The following is a 25,020-nucleotide window of genomic DNA, read 5'->3' as shown; positions in this document are numbered from 1 at the left end:
TGTGGTGGCCAGTCAATGGTATCAATTCCTTCATCCTCCAGGAACATGCCTGCATACTCTCACCACATGAGGCCAGGAATTGTCGTGCACCAGGAGCCACTGTACCAGCATAGGGTCTGACAATGGGTCCAAGGATTTCATCCTGATACCTAATGGCAGCCAAGGTGACTTTGTCAAGCCTGTAGCGGTCTGTGTGACCCTTCATGGATATGCCTCCCCAGACAATCATTAACCCACCACCAAACTGCTCATGCTGAATGATGTTACAGGCAGCATAATGTTCTCCATGGCTTCTCCAGACCCTTTCACTTCTGTCACGTGCTCAGGGTGAACCTGCTCTCATCTGTAAAAAGCACAGGGCACCAGTGGTGCATCTGCCAATTCTCCTATTCTATGGCGAATGCCAATCGAGCTGCATGCTGCTGGGCAGTGAGCTCAGGGCCCATTAGAGGACATGGGGCCCTTGGGTCACCCTCATGAAGTCTTTCTGGTTGTTTGGTCAGAGACATTCACACCAGTGGCCTGCTGGAGGTCATTTTGTAGGGCTCTGGCACTGCTCATCCTGTTCCTCCTTGCCCAAAGGAGCAGATACTGGTCCTGCTGATGGGTTATGGACCTTCTATGGCCCTCTCCAGCTCTCCTAGAGTAACTGCTTGTCTCCTAGAATCTCCTCCATGCCCTTGAGACTGTCCTAGAAGACACAGCAAACCTTCTGGCAATGACACGTATTGATGTGCCATCCTGGAGAAGTTGGACTACCTGTGCAACCTCTGTAGGGTCCAGGTATCGCCTCATGCTACCAGTAGTGACACTGACTGTAGCCAAATGTGAAACTAGTGAAGAAACAGTCAGAAAAGATGAGGAGGGAAAAATGTCAGTGGCCTCCATCTGTTAAACCATTCCTGTTTTGGGGGTCATCTCATTGTTGCCCCTCTAGTGCATCTGTTGTTAATTTCATTAACACCACAGCAGCTGAAACTGATTAACAACCCCCTCTGCTACTTAACTGACCAGATTAATATCCCATAAGTTTCATTGACTTTATGCTATACTCTGATTAAAAAGTGTTCCTTTAATTCTTTTGAGTAGTATATTTATCACCAACACTGGTATTTGGTGTGTATTTAAGCAAGCAGCCAACTGAGGACTTATAGCCTGATGTTCACTCTGGCACTTGTGTATCTGCGTCTTCCACTTCTATTGCTATCTTTGGTGTGCAGATTTCCTTTTTCTTGGAGGACAGCAGTGGACACTTTTGTATGAAGTCTTCAGTTTCTTGGCAATGTGTCACAGGGTCTAACCTTCATTTTGTAAAACAACGATAGGTTGATGGGTTTCTTCAGAAAGGCTTTCTTAGGAGACTTCATTCCTTTAATGTAGAAAGCAACATGCTTGGCATCTTCTATAACATTATAAATTTTCTATTAAATTATTTTTCGGGGCCTCGCAGTAAGGAGACCCAGGTTCGTTTCCCGGGTTCTCCCCGTGTCTGCGTGGGTTTCCTCCCAGAGTCCAAAGACATGCAGGTTAGGTGCATTGGTGATACTAAACTGTCCCGTGTGTGTGTGCCCTGCAGTGGGCTGGCGCCCTGCTCAGGGTTTGTTTCCTGCCTTGCACCCTGTGTTGGCTGGGATTGGCTCCAGCAGACCCCCGTGACCCTGTAGTTAGGATATAGTGGGTTGGATAATGGATGGATGAATGGATAAATTATTTTTCCAGCCAAGTGCTTAACCTCCTTGGTGTTAACCCTGAAGGTCTCTCGGGCTCAGAAATCTACGACGGTTAAGCCTGAGTGTCCCTTGAGTTAAGTCTGATGTACTGTATTAAACCCAATGACTCTCGGGACAACGTTCTGCTGTCATCTAGTGGATAATATCGCATTGTGCTACAAAAAGGTTATGATTGTTTTTCTGCATTATGAGTAAGGCAGAACCTTCATCCAATGGCAAATGAAGAGCTGTAGAGCCAGATTTAAAACAAACTGATTCTGAACCACTGGTGGGCTCAAGTGACAGTGACGGCAGTGTGAATTGGTCATCAGACCCTGGCGCGGATAGTGAAACTGATGTACTATATAGCACTGTACGACTGACTCTGCGTGATATCCTGGTGACTTTTATTGATTCTATATGTGACCGTAATGTTCTACTGCCTGTGTAAATCTGAGTATGTTCACAAGTCGGGACCCCCGTCAGTCTGCGCCCGGGCCTATAAAGGCCGTCAAGACAATGGGAGTCGCTCCTGTTGTTGAGTGGAGTCTGCCTCACAGTATTGTGCTTTGTTAATTGAATTTCATGTTTTTTTATTATTGCTATTGTTTTAAGGATTTTGATGAGCAGACTGTGTTACTTATAAAAGTTAATTTCTTTACGTTTAAGTCACATTTCTCTGAATCACATATAAAGCACACACAATTTATCGACTTTCATTAAAAACCAAAAATTTTAAGCAGAATTCTATTATGAGTGAAATAACTTAAAGGTATAAAGATGGGAAAGAAAAAAAAACTCCTTTCCATGTAATAAAAGGGTACAATTGACCTCAAATTCATGAACGTTAGCAGTGAAAGGACTCCATAAATGAGGCCCTGTAGGTCATGAAGTTAATGAGAATTTTATTATATAATCGATTACGCGTTCTTGGAAGTTTTCTTCTGTGGCGTCTATCAGTACACCACTTATGGCTCACTGGACATTTTCAATCATTTGACATTTTAGCCAATTATTCATATCAAGGAGAAGAAAACAAAATAAATTTGCTGGTGACAGATCTGGTGAATATGGGGGCTCCAGACACACTGGAAAGGCCAAATGTCAGCAGCAGACAGCCACAGTGAGGGGACGCATGGTCGTGACATTTGCAGGTTAGAAAATATGGGGAATAATGCAGGAAAATTTGAAATAAATGCGCAAATAATAAATACAAACAATAATGTCAGCATATATTAGCGAAAATAATGAAATGTTTCATGAAATATGTTTATTATTTATGTATTTACTTATTTCTTTTATTTCAGTGCCGCCACACACAACATGAACTCCGACTGGTAATCAGGCCTGTCGTTTTCTCTTGTCAGAGTTGAGGGGGCGGGCTCTAGCGAGTGCTGTGTTTGGATTGGTGCGTCATCGCTAAAGTGGGTGTAAACTTAGGCTATCAAGTGGTGCATTTCTAGGCAGACCGCACACGTCAGATGCAGACCCCGTGAGTTGGCAATGAATTCAGCGCTTCTTGAACTGAAGTAGCTACTTTGTGCACTCATCCTGGCCAGCTTTATCTTTCCCTCTTGCAGACGTACTCACTCACATGCGCTTTGCTTACCTTGGGAACCCTCTACAGACGATTCACCAATCAAAACTTGCTAGAGCCTGCCCTCTCAACTTTGAGAGGTGACAATGACAAGTCACCAAAATCAATATATAAAGAAATAATTCAATAAATACATAAGGAACTAATCAATAACATTTTAGAATAAGCATTTATATTGGGGGGGTTAACTCCTGTCCCTCTTTACTACTCTCAACAGTTGCACTCGGGCTGCTGGCCTTTCTCATGGGTGGGGGTGGATTTGAATTTAGTTTTGTTAAGTTTGACTTGATTGAATGGAAGGTTATATGCTTCTAATAAATTCAATAAAAAATGTACGTATGGTCAAATTTCATAATACATTTATTTATTTGTGTATCTCTGCATTCAGTTTTTTCAGAAATATTATATTATAGGCCTGGTGCCAATAAAAACTTGAGCTTGGAATAAAACTTTCACACAAAATCTGCTAGCATAATGCTGAGTGACATTCTTGTGTTCCATTTGTGACGAGTCTGACAAATGCTGTGTTAAACATTTGCATCTGAGAGGAATCAAATGTCAAACTGCTAGATGTTAATGGAGACAGTGAACTCACAGCATGTTTAATAAATAAATAAATAATGATAGGACCTTTACAAAGAATTAAGGAGGAAGCGTAAATTTTGATATTACCAAAGACAACACAAAGGCATTTCATTCAATGTAAAGCCCAACTGTGGCCAGGCTACCACCTGAGAAAAGGACCCTGAGGCCTGCAGTTCCTGCACACAAACCTCTGGCTGCACACTCGACAGGTCAAGAGCCCAGTGATGTGCGATCCTCCACATTCTACATTCAGCGCCTTCCACAAAGTATTCAGCCCCCTTCACTTTCTGCACACATTTCATTTCAAATGGGTACATTTGCCATTCTTGCCCAATAATCTTCTCTCAATAACATATAATGACAGAGTGAAAACACGTTTTCAGAAATGTTTGCAAATTTTTTACAAATCAAAAACTGAAATCCCTCATTGATAGACATATTCAGCCCCTTAATTCAGTACTTTGTAGAAGCCCCTTTGGCATCAATTGCTGCTTTGAGTCTCCCATCTCCAAGTCTCTACAAGCTCTGCACACTAGGATTTCAGTTTTTTTTTTTGGTGTTCTTCCTGGCAGATCCTCTCAAGCTTTGTTAGATTGGGTGGGAAGCGCCTGTAAGGTGCCGCCTTCAGGTCTCTCCACAAATGTTCTGTGAGGTTTAAATCTGGGCAACTCGAGGAGAGTCAGAGGCTTGTTGTGAACCTGCTCCAGCTTTGTCTGCAAGGTATGGTCATTGTCATGTTGAAGATGAACCATCACATGCACTCTGGAGCAGGTTTTCTTCATGAACCCCTCACTATTTGGCTGCATTTGTTCTTCCCCTCAGTTCTGATCAGTCTTCCTGTCTCTGTGGCTGAGAAGCGCCCGACAGTGTGATGCTGCCACCACCATACTTTATTGTCGGGATGGTATTAGGCAGGTGATGAGCAGTGCCTCGTCTTTATCAAGCATAGTGCTTGGAAGTCTATCTAAAGAGGTTAATTACATCTCATTAAACCAGGGAATCTTTCTCCTCAGTGCCATGTGGAAGATTCCAAACAGAGGTTAGCCACTCAATCATGAATGCCTGATTGATGGAGTGCTGCTGAGATTGGTTGTCCCATCCCAGCATAGGACTCCTGAAGATCTTGAGTGACCATTGTGTTCTTGGTCGCCTCCCTTAATCGAGACCCTTCTTGTCCGGTTACTGAGTTTACCAGGCAAGCAGTTCCAAACTTCTTCAGTTTTACAATAATGGTGGCCACTGTGCTCCTTTGAACCCCCAAAAGTGTTAGAAATGGTTTTGTACCCTTGCCCTTATTTGTGCTTCACCTCAATCTTATCACAGAGCTCTACTAGGAATTTCTTGAACTTCATATCTTAGTGTTTGTCCCGACATGCAGTGTGAATTGCGGGACCTCATATGGGCTGGTGTGTGCCTTTCTAAATGACATCCAGTCAAGTTCTAGAAACATCTCAGGGAGAAATAAAACTCAACTGTGCACCTGTGCACAATTTACAGTGCCACAGCAAAGGGTCTGAACACTTACGTGAATCAGAGATTTCAAAAATGGAAAACGTACCCATTTAAAATGAAATCTACAATATAGTAAAGTGTGCCGAAAGTGGAGGGGTTGGAGTACTTCCTCAGTCCACTTGTAAGCCCCTGCTTCATTGGGTGCCATGTCCTCAGTACAGAGCAGCCATCCCAGCATTCCACTCAGAGAGGACACTGGGGTCTACCCTGCCCTGGTCTTCCTGCCACTCTCTTCTGTTCCTGTGTGGTTTTCTCTGTTTTTTGCTCATGAAGTGGTTGTCCTACTGAAACAGAACGTGTATATAATGTTACCTACAATGACATACAGCATCTCACAATGTTTGCATTCCATCGATCTCAGGCTCTTAAAATTAAATTTTGAGGTCAAAACTATTGACTTGTCCTCTTCTGCAGACAATGGAAAGCCAATTGGTGGAGGTGAGGTGGCAATGAAGTCTAAAAGGAATTGAATGAAACAGTTTCAGATTGAATTAGAGCTCAGGTTTATTGTCCTGTCCTGGCTGATATGTGTTGTATGCTTACACTTTATCTGATGGTTATGGATTTATTTTCACTTTGGAACATTTCCATATCTGTTTCTCTAATCTTTGCCTGTGCCGTCTTTCTATGATGTAGTTTTTGGTGTTGCATATTTCTACAGAAGTGAGGCTACCATCAAAAGACTTTCACTTAAAATACCCCAAGATAAACAGAAATGCATTGAAGGTCACGGATCAGAAATGGAAGACAGAAAGGACTTACTTCAGAGTTTGTGAGAAAATCCTCAAGTGCAGTCCCCTCGATTAGCTGGAATTGCTGCAGCAGGCCCACCATGACAGTCAGACCTTGCTTTTCTCACTCCATGAAGTTGAATTAGCTGGGTTAGTTTCCTTGGGTGCATTGTGTGGCAGAGGAGTCCTCAGGCCGTCTCTTTGGTGGGGTTCACAGGTGATCCTGATAACCCTGCCCACTTTGATGTTGACCCCATCTGATTTCAGTGTCCCCTTGTTTGAAAACTGGCAGCTCATACAGGTGTAGTGGATTTATCGAACTGTGGCCATTCCTCTTGCACCTCTCTGGTCACAGCAGCAGTGGGAAGTTGCAGAGCCCACCCACAGAACCCCGAGAACGCCGCTGAATGTTGTTCATTGAGCTATTCTCCGTTCTCTTTGAGAACACTTACTATGGCAGGGAGGGAAGTGAATGAGAACGGGTCATCAGTGCAAAAGGAGCACAGGAGGCCAAGGGCAGGGTCTCGCAGGATGTTGCAATCTGCACATATTTCTCACCAAATTACTCCACAGAGCTTCAAGTCAGTTTGTTGACGGGGAGGAAAACTTCTTTTCACCGTTTAAAGGTCTGAACTATTCTGCTGTGTCCTGTGGCCCACTGTTTGACTTGACAGGACTCTGGGAGGTAGTGGATAATGAAGATGCATCTCACTAGTGGATTGAGGACAATATAGTCTTCTAAGTTGTAGTGGAGAGTAAAAAAAAAAAAATTAACATCTAGCATATCATATATGGAAATAAATAATTTTGGACATTGTCTAAACATTATTAAATTAAAATATAATGTCCTTGCTCAGGCACATTTATCAGATAAGACCACTGCTGAAATTCCAAAGCAGAAACTTACTAGCCCACTAGCCTTGGGGAATACAGATAGCCAAGATGAACTGCCAATCTGGCCAGGGAATGGAAAAAAACATAGTCACAATAAACAGAACTGAAATGAACCCGGGGAGTTGGCCCTGCACTATCACATCCCATTGATCAGGGAGGTACATCAAGAATTAGCAGAAAGAGAGACCCCTGGTGCCTCAGTTTCAACCATTTAGAGGGGCCATTCTGGGTCTTTTTCTCTCTTTATCCATCCAGTGGACATGCTGGATCAAGGGCCTTGCTGGACCAGACAACGGTCAGTGTACTAAGACAGACAGCCACCTGCTAGTAAGCATATCGGACGCAAGATGAACTGCATACCATCATCTTATATTATTTTACTAAAACTTATTTTACTTTAGTTTTGGCAAATTATGGAAATGTTATGTTAAGTAACTTTGCTGCCTGTTCTGGTACTGTTCCTGTGAACTTCAACATAGGGCTGCCAAATCAACAAGCTAATTAAAAGGTAAGCTCAGTTACAGGCCGCACTCTGGACCCCCGGAGGTCATAGTAAAGGAGGAAATTAAAACAAAACTGGGTGTCATTATCAACAATGCCGCACATCCTCTCTCTGACACACTAACACTGAGGACTTTCAGCCAATCAATCACACAGCAGCAGTGTGTCATGAAACGAGACAGGGCTCCTTTACAACAGCAGCAAAACGCCTGCATAAGGCCTCACTGGGACTGCCAAGACAGACGTTGTCTTTCTTTTAAATTTTCTTGCTTTATAGCTTTTATCTACCTATAAAGAGCTTCCATAAAAAGCCAAATTTCCCCCTGGGGACAAATAAAGGTTGTTTGTTTTATTTGTCTGTCAGTTTATCAATGTGATTGCCCTGAGGTTATAATTATAAAACAAAGAGGGAAATATTAAACAACAATAGCAGTACATTCTGAACGTGACCAGGGCTAGAGAAGGGATCTACATAGCAAAGAGTCTAAAAAGGAAAACAGAGTCACCCAAGAACCCTACCATGACGTACCACAAGTATAAAGAAGCTGCTGTAGCAGACCACACAGATAAACTGATCTGATTATGCGGCTTGCCAAGGACTGGCTTTCTGGGGCCTCCTTTCTCTTTGAGGGCAGCACACTTTCTGACCACTTTCTCCATTTGCCTGTAAACCTCAGGACAAGAGTGAATGGATGGCTTGAGTTTACACTTTTCCTAATCCAGATGTCTATTAAGAATGCATTTACTTAAAATGAGTGGGGCAAATTCAACCAGTCCAAAAGGCCAGGTCATCAGGCACCCATTTATTGCCATCAATGACTTAGTGTCACAAGTGGAGCTGTTTCATGACTTGCAGAGCCGCTCCAGAATGGGACTTCCATGTCGGGCTATTAAATGTTCTGGCCACTGTTTGGGAATTCTGGTCCAGAGGGTGAGGAGCCCTTGTACCCCCTGCTTGCTTTCTTGATCAACCGCAATTTAACTGATTCAATCAAAAGTAGCTAATGAAGAATATCACAAAGCAAATCCTTATCAAACTGCTTATTCTTAAAGAGTGGTAACTGAATTTCTTTTCATAATTATGCTAGCTCAATTGAGTAGGCCTGTGTAGAAGAGGTCCTTACCCAGATATGACACTGAAAATGTACAAAATGTCTTATTGAAACTATTTCTTGTCAAAGACCCACTTGAATTTAGTGATAAAAGGAACAAAAAAGGAACAAAAGTAAACAATAATTTATATTTTTAATATTAACATACATTTACATGTGAAGAACTGTCCATAAAAAATCTGCCATTCATTTCAGTAAAGCAAAATCTTGAAAAAGCTACTTACCCAGTGTGATTATAAATTTTAGATAAATCTTTACAAAATTCATACACCAGTGGTTTTTGAAAGCTAAATACACAACCTGAACTCTGGGACTCCACTCAAGCAGTGCTGACTGGACATAAGAATACCAGCTAGCGACTCGCCTGGAACTCCCGGCAAGAGAAACATCAGGTTCAGGGCCGAGAATTCAGATCAGACAGGAAAGAGCAAATAAAAACCTGCCATGGTGGCCTAAGCTGTTGGCACTGAAAAATGACAAGAGTATCAAAAACATAGACTTTCAGGAGTTACAAGAATCCATTTTAAAGCACAAATTTGTATATTCTAAGCATTTATTTTGTATTTATTTGTGGCTATTTAGGATATAAATTGGCAAGTACTTCCAAGTCTTTCTATGGAAAAATAAAAATCATCATTCTGCAGAGTAATGCATGGAAAAGCAGCCCTGCTTACGGCAAAGAGCCCTCCCTACCTAGGCTCTAGAAGCCAAGTGGGGGTCTCCAGGCCTATCATCTCTCTCTGTGAGTGCTGGTGGGAAGACAGGAGTTCACCGGAGTAGTGTACTGCCATTGTGGTCCCCTCGAAGTTCACACAGGCATGTTAAAGCTGACTTATGATGAACAATATCCCGCTAAAAGTGCTCCTGTGAAACAAACCATTCAGCACTTGGTGAAGAAAGTGGCATCGACTGCTCCTGTGGGCAACACATCAAAATTAAAAAACCTTTCTGTCACATCCCTAAAGCTGTTGGCACCATGGCAGATCGTACAGTAAGAAGTCGATGAGGTGATCATCGACAGGTGTGTCATGAACGTCATGCCAACATGTGCTCCATGACTGAAGGCTACTTTTTCGTACACCATGTATTATACATGATCAACATACAACACGTGCATATTTTAATTTTGATCACATGGCGTGTAAATGTTACTGGTACCTCTTAGCACACATGTGACTGCTAATACAGGATATTCTAAGCACTAAACGTCCACAAATAAATACCCAATAAATGCCTTTTAATGCAGTCGCTATTCTAGCTGGAGCAAAGACCCACATCTGGAATCCTGCAGGGATCACACAGTGGTCTTGAGTTGGTAAAACCAACCATTTTAGTGAAGAGAGGACGAGTAAATGGAACAGACACACATAAGGACAAATCCCACTGCTACAACTTTCTTTGGGTGTATTTCTACTTGACGTTATAATGAACTCGCTCCTAAATTATTCTTCTTGACCTCCGTCAGTCAAAGTCCACCTTTGGTCTCTGGAGCTCTGTCATCAATCCCAGCACTAATGCACTCCCTGAGTAAAATGCTGTGTCAATTTGGGGTGAACAAACCGACCTCGTGACAATATGGAACAACCCTGTTTGGAATCACACATTAGCTTCCTTTTGGGAGATGCCCTGGCTGCTTGCTACGTGTAAGAGCAGCATGGTGTATCCGCCATATGACCACACAAACGCTCTTGCTAGATGGCTCAGGTTTTCCAAGGTAACCTAATTTATTTACAAATGTTTTTCCAGCCCCCTCAGAAATGCTATTTGAACTAGAAGAGATTATGTCTCAAGACACAAAGCCCTCATCATGAAGTATTTCAGAGCTTTAAAAAACACCCTGCAGATTTGAGGAGATGATCACGAACAGGTATGCATACATCTTTAGGATATTATTTGTAGATTAATACCAGCATCTGCTTCAGCACTTGACACATACACCACGTAACATCCTTTCATTTCCTCCTGTGCACAGCATTTGTCAGTGACGCCTGCCTCGATATCAGGATGCAACTTAAAAGCGGCTTTACTGTTTGCTTTAAATTATTAATTAGTAACTGACATTTTAACGTTTAATACAGTCAATTTGTTGTATTGTAGTGTGATTTAAATTTCTCCAGGCTCTTCTGATGCTCTCAATAGTTTGCAAGTCACCTTGAATTGGTTGTTTTTCTGAAATGTGTTACATGAAGTAGAATTGGATGGACAGATAGATGGAAGGATGGATGGGAATCTTAATCACGTTTATAAAAAAAACCCAAAAAAGCTGCTTATGCATGCAGTTTCATCAGTAAAGAAATGGCAGGATATAACAAGTAGTGCACTCCTTCTGATGCTTAGTTATTCTGAACACATTTTTTTCTTTGCTTTTTTTCTTGTTTGTGTGGCTTTAGTTTCCTGCTGAAATTGGTAAGTGAGGACCATCAGACAGTGGGTGGCAGCGGTTAAGCGTACCCACTATGAAGAGAAGCAGGTGCCATGCAAAACAACATGAAGTTCAGGAATAATCCCCACCTCTCTGGAAAAGCATAAAAAGTGATGTCCACGTCCATTTGAACAAATGAAAGAATAGCCTAACAAAAAAAGTTCTTTAAGGTTAGTAAAACTATCTGTGGCTACCGCTTGGCAGCTTTGGCTTACGCTTTTTCAAGTATGAGGTCGGTGGTTGGTGGGAGTTTTGCAAACAGCCCTCAGCCCAAACACAACAGCTTTTCATAACTTGGAGTACACAGAAAAACTCAAAGTTAAAATGTACAGCTGGACTGGAGACCAAGAAGGAGGTCACTGTGTAATACAAACCAAAAAAAAAGGGACATCTGCTTTTGGAAAGAGTTGTGTATCACAGCCAGCAGTATGACCACTTTGGGTAAAAACTGAAAATTGATCAACATGTTGTTTCAGTCCCATCCAGCAAAGACCTCTGGTGACTTAAATGTTGTATTTTTGGTGTTGCTTTTTAAACTACTGTTGGAAAAGTCCTTTAATTTCTTCATTTTTTTTAATGAGCCATTTTTTTGTTACAAGGTAAATTTTATGAATTAGGATCATCACTTGTGATTTTGCTCTTTTGGGTAGAGTTTAGTGGAAAACTTACTGACAACAAATAAAATGTTAAACTGCATTGCAGTTTCCGCAGCGTCTACTGAAAGGTCACATCCCGCTGCTGGCTATCCAAGAGCCTTAAAGCAAGTTCCACAACCTCTTTGTACTAAATTTGCATGAATATGTAATTTAGAAATGCATCTAAAATAACATGAATAAAATATTTTATACAAAATAAAAGTGACTGCTTAATTCCAAATGCAATCAGTCATCAAGGACCAGAGTGGCTGTAGACCTTCATCTCTTAATCTGAGGCCAGTTCTTGTCTTGCATCTGAACACATGGCACTTGGATGAAACGTCACAAGATGTGGTGTACAAATGTAGCTCTTTACTGGTTTTACTCCATTTCATTATTCACTTAAGTCTCTCCTTGCTTGACTTGGAAGTGACCCTCATGGCTATGATGAATAATTTAAGGTTATTTTAACAAGGCTGTGACAATATAAAAGTTTGCGTGTATTCATATAAAAACTGTTTCCCTCAAAGTCACCCACCTTTCCTGTCAGCATGGCAGTTAAAGGATGTGACGTATATTTGCAGAGCAGTGAGTGATGACCGAATACCGCGAGGACACATGAGGACTGGCCCGGTGTTACTGACATGCACTTCTTTTGCACAATTAAATGAAGAGGATCACGTCACGATTTTAGGCTGTTTTTCATTTTTTTCACCCCCGATTCTACTTTGTGCATTTTCATGATTTTTTTTCTCCCATTAGGGTTTCTGAAATCTGAAGAATAATTTTTTGTCGTCATTATTTTTCATTTTTAGACCATTTTGCCGTTCTTGGTAATATTTTACACCATGATGCAACACCAAATTTGTTTCTCAAAGTCACCACCATCTTGTTAGTTTGGGGTGTGGTTGCTAGCAGGTGACAGCCAGTAAGTCGTGATACAGGACATCGATGTAACGATAGTTTCAAGATCAGCACTGCACACTTCCTTGGTTGTCCAAGATTATGGATATAAAACAACAAAACCATTTGTAGTTCTAGAACGGTGTTGATTTAAAGCCTTTATACTAACTTTAGCATGTTCATTCAAATTGTTTCCAGTTTACTTTTGGATTTTGTGATCTCTGAATTTTGTTGCCCTTTGTTAACGACTCCTGCTAAGTTTGATTAGTGGACTGATTTGTCTCTGCCCTTTGACATTACTGGCAGAGCAGGTTATTGTTACATATGGCACTGTTACACTGTGACTGAATTTCCAAATCTGGTTAGCAGTAAAGTAGACGTCTACAGCTGGTGTAGTGAACGATGAACCGACAAGCTCAGCAATGCACAGCTGACACACAGAACTGACGCCACTTTCTTAAACACTGACGGGCAGCACAGCCTAAACCCATCACCTAAACAATTTTGGGACATGTTTTATCCTGTTAAAATGAGTACTATTTAAAACAGTCAACTGAGATATATGGGTTTAATCTCAATTTTCTCATTCTGAGCATCCCTGAAATTTGGAAGGTGATATATAAAAATGAAAATCTGTGTAACATCAAAAGCAACTCTGTGCCTTCTCCTGATTTGGTAATGGTACATTGGTTTGTCAACACCCTATTTATTATGAAAGAACATTCAGGAAACAAACATTCACTTTCACGTATGAAGCTCCTTACTCCATTCCTCTGATGAAGATATAAAAAATCCTGCTACATATTTCTCGAATATGACGGGAAGTTAGCAGTATTTACGAGACAAATTACAGGCAGGGACTAACGTGTGATTGAGCAAATAGCTGGACTTGAAACGACAAGCTAATGGTCCTGATGCTCCAAAGCAAAGAAGACTCGGCCCCCTGTCTGACAGAGTGAATCAGCTGAAACTGGTGGTCCTCTCTGCGGCTTTGCACGTCCGCAAAAAGTCACAAAACAAGGTGACCTCACACATTTACTCGTGTGTCTTGCCCAGTTTGATTCAATTTCCTAAAGGAACTGTGGATTTAAAATAAAAACTGAAGATGTCTACATGAAACGGGTTTCTTTTTTATGCCAGCTAAGGCTTTACATGTCATTGTTCCTTTGTTCACGGAAAATACACAATACAAAGATACCGACATTTGAAATATAAACGGTTCATAAAAGGTGTGAAAATATCTTGAGTTGGAACGGAAATCTGCATTCTTTTACATTCAGGGCTCCGCTTTCTACGCATTTCCTTTGGCCAAGGGTTTAAGCAGCAAACAGCAAGTCGACTACCGCTGTACGTCTGTATACCAGCAGGCACAGCTGGGGGGCTATACAGTACCTGTCACGTTATATAATCTATAGCAGCATTGCGAGCCCTGAAGCTGAGAAAGAAAAATAAGTACATATAGCTGTTTAGAAAAATTATAATACAATATATGTATTGATTCAGTTATAAAGAATAATTAAATAAAATATCTGCTATTATTAGAAATTGGCATTAATTCTCTTCACTGGGGCAAATAACCATAAACATTAACTGTTGCACCCACTTTAAAAAAAAATAACTTTCCTCCCCAATACTTGTCTGTCTGTCTCACTGACAGAAGAAAGCGTAGACAGCACAAGCCAGAGGAGGCGAGGCGCTAGTGTATATTTTTTTCATTTTCTTTTTGTCTTTAGAAAAATAAACCAACTTTTTTGTATTTTTTGTTTTTACCAAAATGAAAAAAATTCCAGGATTTTGAAGAATTAGTGCTCTAACACATGTCCTTAGTGTAGTAGTCATTTTCTCCCAACATAGGTAAAGTGCCGCAGGTCCCATGTGCTCCGATGCCAACACTGTGTCTATCCTCTTGTTGCCGACTTTCAGACACAAGATGACTGTACTGACATCCCAGTGTGCACTCAGAATTCAGGGTAGCAGAGTTATGAACTCTCCTAGTGTTTGATTTCCCACTAACTTGAGTCCAGGGCCTTCGTCAGTCCTTCCTCATAGACACGTAGGATGGCTTCACACACAAAACGATATTGACTCTAACAACACAGAAGAAGAAAGAGGAAAAGGTTAGGCTTGGATGGGTATCCCATAATAAGATGATTTATCCAGAGTGGGTGTAAATAGCGCAGCACCCAAACTTCAGTCAATAAGCAGACTCTGTCTTGTACCAAGAAAGAAGTGGAAGGCCACAGGACAACACCATCTCACTATTCTTTTCTGAGCACAGAGGTGATCTCTAGGCGCACTTGTTTCCAATTCATTTCTTTTTCTACATTTCAAAGCAATCAATATCTAACAAGTACAGTGCACCATACGTTCTGAAGTAACGTAACCTATAAGGCCGGAGGAGAAGAGCATCAGGCATTCAGTTATGTTTTCTGACACCCTGAATGTTGTATCTTGATTATTTATTCTTGTCTGTTTTCTAAACCATCTGCAATCCATTAACAATACCTCAGAAGATACAAATGTTGCTACTACTAGAATCCTTTTATAAAGTGTTACAAGTTTTATGAGTCGCGTAGACTTAAAGAAGCCAATCCATGACAAAACCATGCCGAGATGTGAGATGGTTTATTGTTAACATCAACTAAAATCCTGACTCAAAACATCTGTTAATGAGAAGCATTTTACCTACAGTAATGAAGATGATGATATATGTCAAAAATACTGCATAGTGACAACTCGTATGATGACTAACCAGATTTACAGGTCTAAAAACACAGGAAGGCAAATGCATACTGGAAGACACTGTATGTGGATTTACAGTACGCCGTCTACGCCGTGCTCTGGATTGAAGAGAAACACTTTGAAAGGGGTGTTTATTTGTATCCTTGTTGTAATAGTAAAGTTCTACAAATGTAATTTCATGTCATGTATTGACAGTTCAACTGTTAAAATACTACAATGATGGCTGCTTCTCAGCTTTTACTCTGTAGCTAAGTAAATCGGCAGAACCTTCAATTCACCATGTAAGCAATTTATAAAGGTGTGTCCCTGAATCGACTGCACGACATCTTGTGCTCCACTTAAGATCAGGCTGCCTTAACCTGCACACACCAAGTTCTTTCTTTCTCTTATATTTTAATCAGCTAAACTGGTAACTTTTTTTAAGTAGAGTCTTCTGTACCAACCATATTGATCTGGTTTTGAATGTCTGGTTATTTCATAACATTTCTGCACATATCTTGTAGCAGTTCACCTTTATTTGTGTATACACTTGTTTGTTTCCTTGTAATTTAAAATAAATCAATCAAATGCTTAGTGTTATCTTCATATTCTGAATTGTTCTCTTCTTTGGTTTGTGAAGTGCATTTCAAAAGAATAACTGAATAAAAATTTTGCAATGCCACCATTAATTAGGGGACACAGGAGGAAGCCCAATATTATCACAACCAGTTTAACTGCCAGTTTTCAGGGTCAGCAACTCACTTAGTTTCTCTCAACTGCTCTGCTGACATGGCTGTGCAGGTATCTCTTCCACTTCTCCTGTCCTTTTATCTCTACCCATCATCTTGGTCTTTCCAGCATTATCTGCCTTTCACTTCCAAACTCTCCATTTCCGTTATCTTCTCCTTCAATCCTGCTTCAATTTTTACCATCAATACCAAACCATCAGGGTACCTAACTCCCATAGCAATCCTCTGTGCACTTGTTTGGTTACCACCTCTGCTACAATCATGGAGAGCAATGTCCCCATCTACAGTAATGACCTCCAGCACTGACATTACCAAAGACACCAACCGTTCATCCTAACCCTTCTCCCAACTCTCCCAGCACAATCTCAAATGCCCTCTCCAGTACATAATTCAGCTTCTTTCCCTTCACTTGATACTTTTCCTACATTTTTGTTCCTTCCACCTGTATTTTATTAACTCAACTGACCATTAATTCTTACCTTTAGCAGTCTCTCGACCACTGTGGTTACCTGCTCGTTGATATGACCCTTTCCACTGCACACTGGAATACCGACACCTCTATTCCCATCTTCAAGAGTTTTCCATTCAAGCACAGGACTGTTGCACAGGTTTGTCAGCCATTAAACTCCAGGCCTCTGACACCAATCCAGTTCAGCTCGCTGCTTTACCTATACATGGCGTTCATGCAACCACCTCTTTTATCAACTTATAGTTGCTTTTCCGCTTCTTTTTCAGTTAAAAGTCTTTCATTTATCCAAAATCACATCACTATAATCACATTAATCACAATGTTCCTTGTGAACATTTCCCTTCCGCATCCTCCATTCTTTTGCCACCTGCTTTGTGATCCTGAACGCTTTCCTCTTTCCGTCCGCACTCTGAAGTCCACTTGCAAGCTGCAGTCTCTTAGCTTCTTGCGCCCTCCCAAGTGCTTTTTGAGCACTTTCATACAGAATGCCCTGTCACCTTCTACCATTATATTTTTTGCAATTCCTAATGGCATCTTCATTTTTCTTGAACTGCCATCTCTACCTCAGCATTCTATCATATTAGCTTGTGTCTTTGTGTCTGTGTCCTACTGTTTTTCAGACATTTTGTATGAGTTGGATTAATCATAACAGAAATATTGTGATCTCAAAGTGAAATATTGTGTATAGTTGCTTTCTGTGCACGTCTTTGTTTCTTTAGTGCAGCAGTTATCATGTGCAAATCGATAATAATATTCATGGCAACAAATCAAATTTGTGTTGTGGACTATTAAACAGCAGCCAGTGAGCTGCATTGAACATGTTTTTATTTTAATTTTGAAAATATTTGGCTGGAGTTGTTTTATTTCACAGCACTGGTTGATTTTAAAATTCTGCAACATGATTTTATAGACCTACATTGGAATCAATTTTATTATATTAATAGAATTAGATCTGATGCTTTGTACCACCTGCCTCAATTCCATGCTTTTCTGTCAGATTTTTCTTTCAAATTTGCAATACGCTGAGATGAAGAAAAAAAAAAAGTTGAAAAAGGGTTAACAGGGGAAAAAAAAGTTGCAGTTGAAGCTGGGTGAGGAGAGGTGACACGTTTGTTGCAATGTGGCCTTTTCTGCTTTTGCCATTCAAAAACAAGAACATTTTTTTCACACATGGCAACAATATAGAATGAACTAAAAGCCATCATGAGCCAGAAACATCTCAGCTCACTGTAACTAATGGCAACAGAATTACAATTTGTTCAAAGGTCATATTTTCATGATGTGGTGGGTGATTTCTCTGGGAAGAAGAGCAGGAAGAAACCCAACACTTGAGATAATACAGATAAATTATTTATGTATTCATATAGGCCATCATTTAGTTATCTTCTTTCTTAGTTATGCAGAATGCTTTTAAATGTTTGGTTATAACTTCTAACAATTGCACTGCCATAGTTATGTTAGATATATATACTGTATTGACTACAGACATTTTAAGAGGATGAAAGTGTATAAAGTTTCTTATTTGTGTCACCTGATATCACCTACTGGAAATTCAGTGAAGTTCCATCAAATCTAAAGTATCTTGTGTGATTCATTTGTTGCAGCATTAGCCACTGTATCAGTGCATTTATTGGATCATTTGTGCATTTTCTCTTGTAGTTCTCAACTGTGCTACAGAAAAAGCAGCAAATTAATGACTACTCTGGCATACTGTTTGACTAAAATATGTTTTGTGTGGTCTTCTCAACAAAGAGAAGTAAACATATCTGTCATGGTGCCTTTCCTACGTGATAAGCTCAATTAACATTTCTGCTGTGTAGCACACTCATTCAAATGGTGGCCGGTCAATAGCTTGCAGGCCTCTTTTAAGGCATGCAATGGAGGAAAATGCTTCAGTGGTGTTTGTGGTCAGTGGCCTAAAGACTTCATGATCTGTCCATGGTTGCTGAACTACTAAATTTTAGCGTACCATTCCATAGCCATCTAGCGTGGCCTCCATAATGTTATGTCTGCATGGCTGTTACCACTGCAGTGCTAGACTGAACGATCTCCATCCAAGTGGAAGATGTGTTTTGATTGCTCACTGTTTGGCAGGATATCATGATGATCAGACTCTCAAGACTGCTCCGATCACATAGGGGGCCGACACTCTGATATTTTAATGTATGCCTTGCCCTGCACCGCAAGCACTCTAGTCACATTTAAAAAGTTATTTTTACACCTGCTCAGTAAGATCACTCCAAACTCACCGATGTCTGAACCATCATCGCCCTCTGGTCTCGCATTGTGCGCACAATGTCCAAAGGGTAAACAGGCTGGCTCCTTTCAATCAAGCACATCGCTGTTTCCATAGTGACCAAAACACCAGTCCGCCCAATTCCAGCGCTAGAAAACAACAGCACACATCACAAAGTTACTAATCTCGATTTTATACAGCACCAATTAAATGAAGTTCAGGAAATCTTTGGTTTATAAATAAATGGAAAACAGAATGTGAATGCATGCCACATTATAAAATAGAACAAAAGATAAAGACTCGGCGTTTGAGCTTTCATCATGAATGGCATATCATCTTTGACCAAGAACACTCTCTACCATGCAGCGTGCTTTCTTAACTGAATGATGTTTATTTTATGAAGCAGAATTCCTCAGAAAGCAAATCAGCTACTTTAAAGGGAAAATTTTATCATAAAATAAATATTTTAAATATTTTGTAAATATTTTATATATATATATATATATATATATATATATATATATATATATATATATATATATATATACACATACATACACACACACATTCATATATATACACACACATTTTTTTTATTACTTGCACAGTGAGTCTTCTATTAGGCACTATTGAAAATCTACTAAAAAATCAAGCTACATTTCATAAGGCAATGCTTATAACAACTAGTAATTGCTTCGACAGTAGCCCTCAGATCAGCCAGCACACCTTATGTCAGTGACCTTTGTGATGCATACAAATAAGAAGAGAAATGCACAAATGTATGTTAAAAAATGTTGCTTTGGCCAGAAAAAAATATATATATAGACACAGCATCAAAGTGCATTTCATGAGCAAAACATATCATAAGGTTTCAGAAAAATAAAAAGTAAATTAAACACCGGAGTAGACATTATTGGTGTTGAAAACAAATAAGAGGAGAAACACTCCAATGAATTTTAAAGTTAAAACGGAAACATCAGGTGGAACTCCACAGTCAGATAAGCAACACTTCAGGAAGACTCCGGACGATCACTGAACAGAAGCAGAATGCTCCGACATCTTAGCTTATTCTGTGCCTCTAATAAGCATTTGGTGAACCAGTGGCATCCAAAATGTTAGGCACTGTGTGGCATTCTGCTTCAGCACACTTGGATGTCCTTCCCCTCCAGTGTTTATGTTTTACAGTATAGAAGATGGCCGATTTTAAATTTCAACTGCTGATGACCTCACTAGAGCTCCTGTTCCCAAAACCAAATAAAAAGGTGTGCAGAATTAAATAACAAGCACAAAAAGCAAGACAGCAGACTGCTGTTCGAGTGAAACGGATTTCAGGCTCTGCTCTTAAAACAAAAACACGCTGTTTGTGGGTTTTGATAAATCAGCTTTGATTTTATACATTTCTGTCATCTTTCATGATAAAAGCCTTCTCAAAGCACTTTGTGCATATTGTATAAAATCTATGTATTCGTTTTATTTTTGTAAAAGCTTTTAAGTGAGTTGCTGGGGATAGCAGCTGGTGGAACTCCTAAAGTCACTAATGTGTATTTTTACCTACCTGCAGTGGACAAGGAGGGGCTCATCCTCTACTCTCTTCTGCCTCACAAAGTTGACAAATTCCAGGAAATCTGAAGGGTCGTCTGGAACCCCATGGTCTGGCCAGGCCACATATTGGAGATGTGTAACTGACCTCTCCTCTCCAGTCTGTTAAAACAAAGGCTCTGCTTGAAATGCTTGAGATATTTGCTTCTTTGTACACAACAACAGAATAAGCAAAAGACACCAAGAGGATGGTCAGAACATGACATCTCATATAGACATTGTTTTTGATACTAAGTCCTTGTGAAAGAAGAAGGTTGCAGGTGTACTCAAAGTGCAGGACTGTGCAGTGCATCTGACAAAAACTGCTGTACTTGCCTGAATTTATGTCTAGCGTCACAGAGTGGATAAGCAGTAATTTTCTTACAGTTGATAAAGAAAAAAAAACTTAATTCCATTAAATGTCTATAAAGGAAAAAACAGGGTGCTGATAAGTATCTGAGCACATAACACCAGTTTTATCCACACTTCACTGGCTTCCAGTAACTTTTAGAATTGATTTTAAATTATTCTCAATTTAAGTTGCTCTGTATGCTTTATTTACTTATTAGTTTTTTTTTTATTAATTCTGAATCCTATTACTAGTAAGTATTATGAATATTGAAATAACTGATATTATAATTTTTACAAAGCACATAAATTATGACTAGTCTCAACAGCACAGCCTGCTGTCCATGCAAAGAATGCTATAACACTGGCTGTAAGCAACAAAATGTAGGATGAGAAAGATCTTTTCACACGCTTCTATATATACATGCCACTTGTATGCTAAAGTACTTGTTGTAATACATACAGCGCTTGTATGCTTTTCCACAAACAGTCTTCATTCAGAATTAATTTTCCTTGATTTTCTGTATCAAAAACTTTATCTTTTGCTCTTGTGGTTGCTCTAAACCAAGTAACATATGCATGGCCTTGTTTAAAAGATGGCAATGATAGATAAACAAACAAACAAACACTTTGACTCCAAAATGTAGAACAAAAACTAATGGAGCAATTCACTGTATTATAAATGACAAGTGTGCATTTTTATGTTGCCTAGTGTTAGAAAGAAAAATTTAAAAATAGGCAAAACCTGTGCAAGAATGGTGAAAAAAATCCAGAATAATAACAATTTCAAATAAGGGTCCCTAAATAAGAAAACTGATCTTGTCGGTCTACTTTATTGTCCGATGTTCTACACTGGCTACAACAGCCTGGTAGTGGTTTTCTTGCGCTAGCTCAGGGTTAGGGTTTATATCTGTAATGCTAATGCCTGATAACTTGTGTAGTGGGCAATGGATGAGTGAAGATAATGATAAACCAACCAACATGACAGAAAGCCCCAACATGACTAGGGTAGAGCTGCTAAACCAGGCCAATTCAGTAGTGACCACCACCACATTTTCCCAGCAAAACACTCTGACAATAAGATGAGCGATGGTGAGAAGAAGCGTCAAAAACTAGCTGCTCTATCTGAAATGGAAGAAGCCACAGCAAGATAAAGGGATTGGGTGCGTGTTATTATTCTAGACCAAATTAACAACCCATGTATCAAATAAAACATGAGGTCTACATTGATTACTTAGGTATTAAGCCACCATAAACGGGTAGCACAGCTAGTACAGTTCTAAAAGCACACATCCGCATTAGCCTTAAAATCTGTATTCTTTAAACGGGATGTCCAAATAGGAGTTTCTGATTTGTGTTTATTTCTATCTACATATTCACCGCATTTATTTCCGCATGCTTTATGCCATCCACTACTTGGGAATATATATGCCAGATTTAAAGTTGTGAAATCCAAAGTGTCAGCTGTGAGACATACAAGGACATATAAGGATACTGTATGTGCTACAGAAATTAATTTTTTTTTTATTATTGTCACTACATATTAACTACAGTCAACTCCACTTACCTGCAATTCGATTAGCTGCAATCTCTGCCTAGCTGCTATGCAGGTTTTGGGCCATTTTTTTCGCTGTACACTCCATTGCTAACTGCATTCGGTTAGCTGCAATTCGCTTCTCTGCAATTTCCGGTTTGCTGCAATGCCTTTAATACTCCCGTTTCATGATTTTCAGGTCAGTCGGCTTCGGATAGCTGCAATGGCCGTGCAAGTCCGTTTTCCGCTTACTGTACAGTCTGCTCTGTTTAAGTGCATGACCTCCAGATGAGATCGCCACGTGTGCTTAAGCAGAGTCGACTGCACTTGACTTTATGCAAATAGGGACCGTGCAAGTCATGTGCAGCTAAGTAGAGTGTGCGCTCAAGTGATGTGCACGCAAGTGGAGTCGACTGTAGTTGATACACTGTACAGAAAGAGACGACACCATATAAAGTCGACAGTGCCAGGCATATGCGTGGGCGGTGTCTATTATTTCAGTAATTTAGAAAGCCAACAGGTATGAAAAGAACATCAACTGATCGACATAATTTAGTTTTTTGAAAAGTTGCTGGAATATCATTACATTAGTTCTAGTCTAATATGGTAGTGTGTAAGACTTCAAAAACGAAACGTTAAAAGCACTGTCATTAGCGGATAGAGTAGAAGTGTTAAAACGAATTGATAGTAATGAAAGTCAAGTGTCTCTTGCCAAGCACTTTGGTGTTCATCACATTGTTAAGCAACAGCAGTAGGTGATTGATGACCAACAAAAAAACGCTAATCCTGACCAAAAAAGAAAACGGGCAGGAAAATCTGATGATGTCGAAGTCGTTTTGTTGCGTTGGTTCAGCCAAGCTAGAAGCAGAGAACTGCCAGTTAGCAGACTGATGTTGATTGAAAAAGCCAATCAGCTTGCTGTTAGCGTTGGCATAGAGGGATCTAATGCTACAAGTGGATGGCTGAAGCGCTGGAAGCAATGATAAAACATCCAGTTTAAACAGCAACACAGGGAAAAGCAGGACGCTGATGAATTTGGTGCCGAACATTGAATAACTGAAGTTCTTCCTGACATTATCAAAGAGTATGGTGAACATGATATCTTCAACGCTGACGAAACTGGGCTTTATTGGCAATACATACATTAACGTTTAAACACCATGAAACTGCTGGGACTAAAGTGCCAAAAGACAGACTGATGCTGCTACTGGCCTGTAACATGGATGGATCAGAAAAGTTGCCGCCACTGGTAATAGGGAAAAGCAAAGAGCCGAGGTGCTTCAAAAACGTCAAGAAGTTTCCAGTGGCAAATGAGGAAAATCGCAATGCCTGGATGACCAGTGAAGTTTGGCTGCAGTGGCTGAAGAAGCTGGACAATTCAATGAGGTCCAAAAGACGACAAATTGTTTTGCTGTGTGACAACTGTGCAGCACACAGTGATGATATCAGACTGGCAAATATCAAGCTCGTTTTTATGCCGCCCAGCACAACAAGCTTAATTCAGCCCATGGACCAAGGCATAATAATAAATGTCAAGCGAAATTACCGATCTCTCATGCTTCGCCGTCTGATGGCTATCATGGATCAAGGTGACAATGAAACAATGAGAACAATTGAGCTGGCCCCTAAGCTGACACTACTTCACAGTTTTCATATGCAGAAAGATGCATGGAGTCGTGTCAGTACGTCAACAATCATTAACTGCTACAAACGGGCAGGCTTTGTGAAAGCTGCGGAGGGAGACAGCACTATCCCAGTTCCGGCTGCCTCCGCAGCAGTTGTGGATGATAGCAGCTGCGTGGGGCTACAAGCTGCCTGATGGAATGTCAACTAATGACTTTGATCGTTTCGTTGAAATCGACAGTAATGCTCCAACAAGTGCAGATAAAACAGATGAAGAGATATGTGAAAGCCTGAAGGCATCTACTCCAGCCCCTAATCAACTAGAAGAGTAGGAGAGACTGGACATGGCCGACGTCGATGACGTTCAGACTGCACCTGCCATGGCACTGACGATCATTAATGCAGTGAAGAGTGTGGATTTTATACGAGCCTACAAAGAGTCAACTGGCTGTGATTCGTATGAAATATTATATGCACTGTACAGCCAAATTCATGACCGTTATCCGAACCAGGCACAGACAACAATAACAGATTATTTTCGTTGCGTGTGAACTAACACTGAGTAAACAATGACATTGCTTAATTGAAAATTAGCAGCAGTAGACCGGTAAGGCTGTATGTATATTACATGTACTGTAATCTAATAGACTACATTAGATGATTAAACTATATTTGAGGCTGGTTAGTAACAATACATTGTGTTTGTTCCTTAGCGCTAGGCACTGCAGTTAGGCGCATCCTTTATAAATAGGTGACCACAGTGACGCAATACATGCATAAAGGGCATACCTAGCATGAAGTACATGGCTCACAGTCTATTATAAGCTAACTCCGCTTACCTGCAATTGGGCCTTCAGCCCCCAAACATTGCAGCTAAATGGAGTGCACTGTAATTGGCAATTACACAAAGCAATTCATGACTTCAATGATTTATTTTCAACTTCAATATCTTTCATGTGTCTTGTGTAAAGACTGATCGCTGTCTATTAAGCCAAATACTGAGGTCAAGAAACCAACAGGAGAATGGAATAGACTTCCTACTGCCCTAAGCAGCTTTGTTTTCTCTCTTCAGGTTAAAGGCTGGTGCCATCTTTTGGACTGAACTACCTTACAAGCCATCAAAAAACTATAAAGCTTTAGCAAGAGAAAAGCCAGCTTCAC

General features: G+C 40.3%; 1 protein-coding gene across 4 annotated transcripts in view; it reads right to left on the bottom strand.

Moving 5' to 3' along the window:
* Positions 1-8,755: 8,755 nt before the first annotated feature.
* The window catches only part of ptpn3 (protein tyrosine phosphatase non-receptor type 3), a 383,558-nt gene continuing 367,293 nt past the window's right edge, over positions 8,756-25,020 (bottom strand). For all 4 annotated transcript variants that reach the window (XM_039737294.1, XM_039737296.1, XM_039737297.1 and 1 more), the window contains exons 24-26: positions 20,332-20,477; positions 18,790-18,925; positions 8,756-14,688 (exon numbers count right to left, since the gene is read on the bottom strand). In XM_039737294.1, the coding sequence (XP_039593228.1) occupies positions 14,611-14,688; positions 18,790-18,925; positions 20,332-20,477 (360 nt within the window). In that variant the 3' untranslated portion in view covers positions 8,756-14,610. The remainder of the gene's footprint in view (positions 14,689-18,789; positions 18,926-20,331; positions 20,478-25,020) is intronic.

The sequence above is a fragment of the Polypterus senegalus genome, chromosome 15, assembly GCF_016835505.1.
Source record: "Polypterus senegalus isolate Bchr_013 chromosome 15, ASM1683550v1, whole genome shotgun sequence".
NCBI lineage: Eukaryota > Metazoa > Chordata > Cladistia > Polypteriformes > Polypteridae > Polypterus > Polypterus senegalus.
The sequence above is the reverse complement of the archived record's forward strand: the minus strand, read 5'-3'. Positions and strand labels throughout refer to the sequence as shown.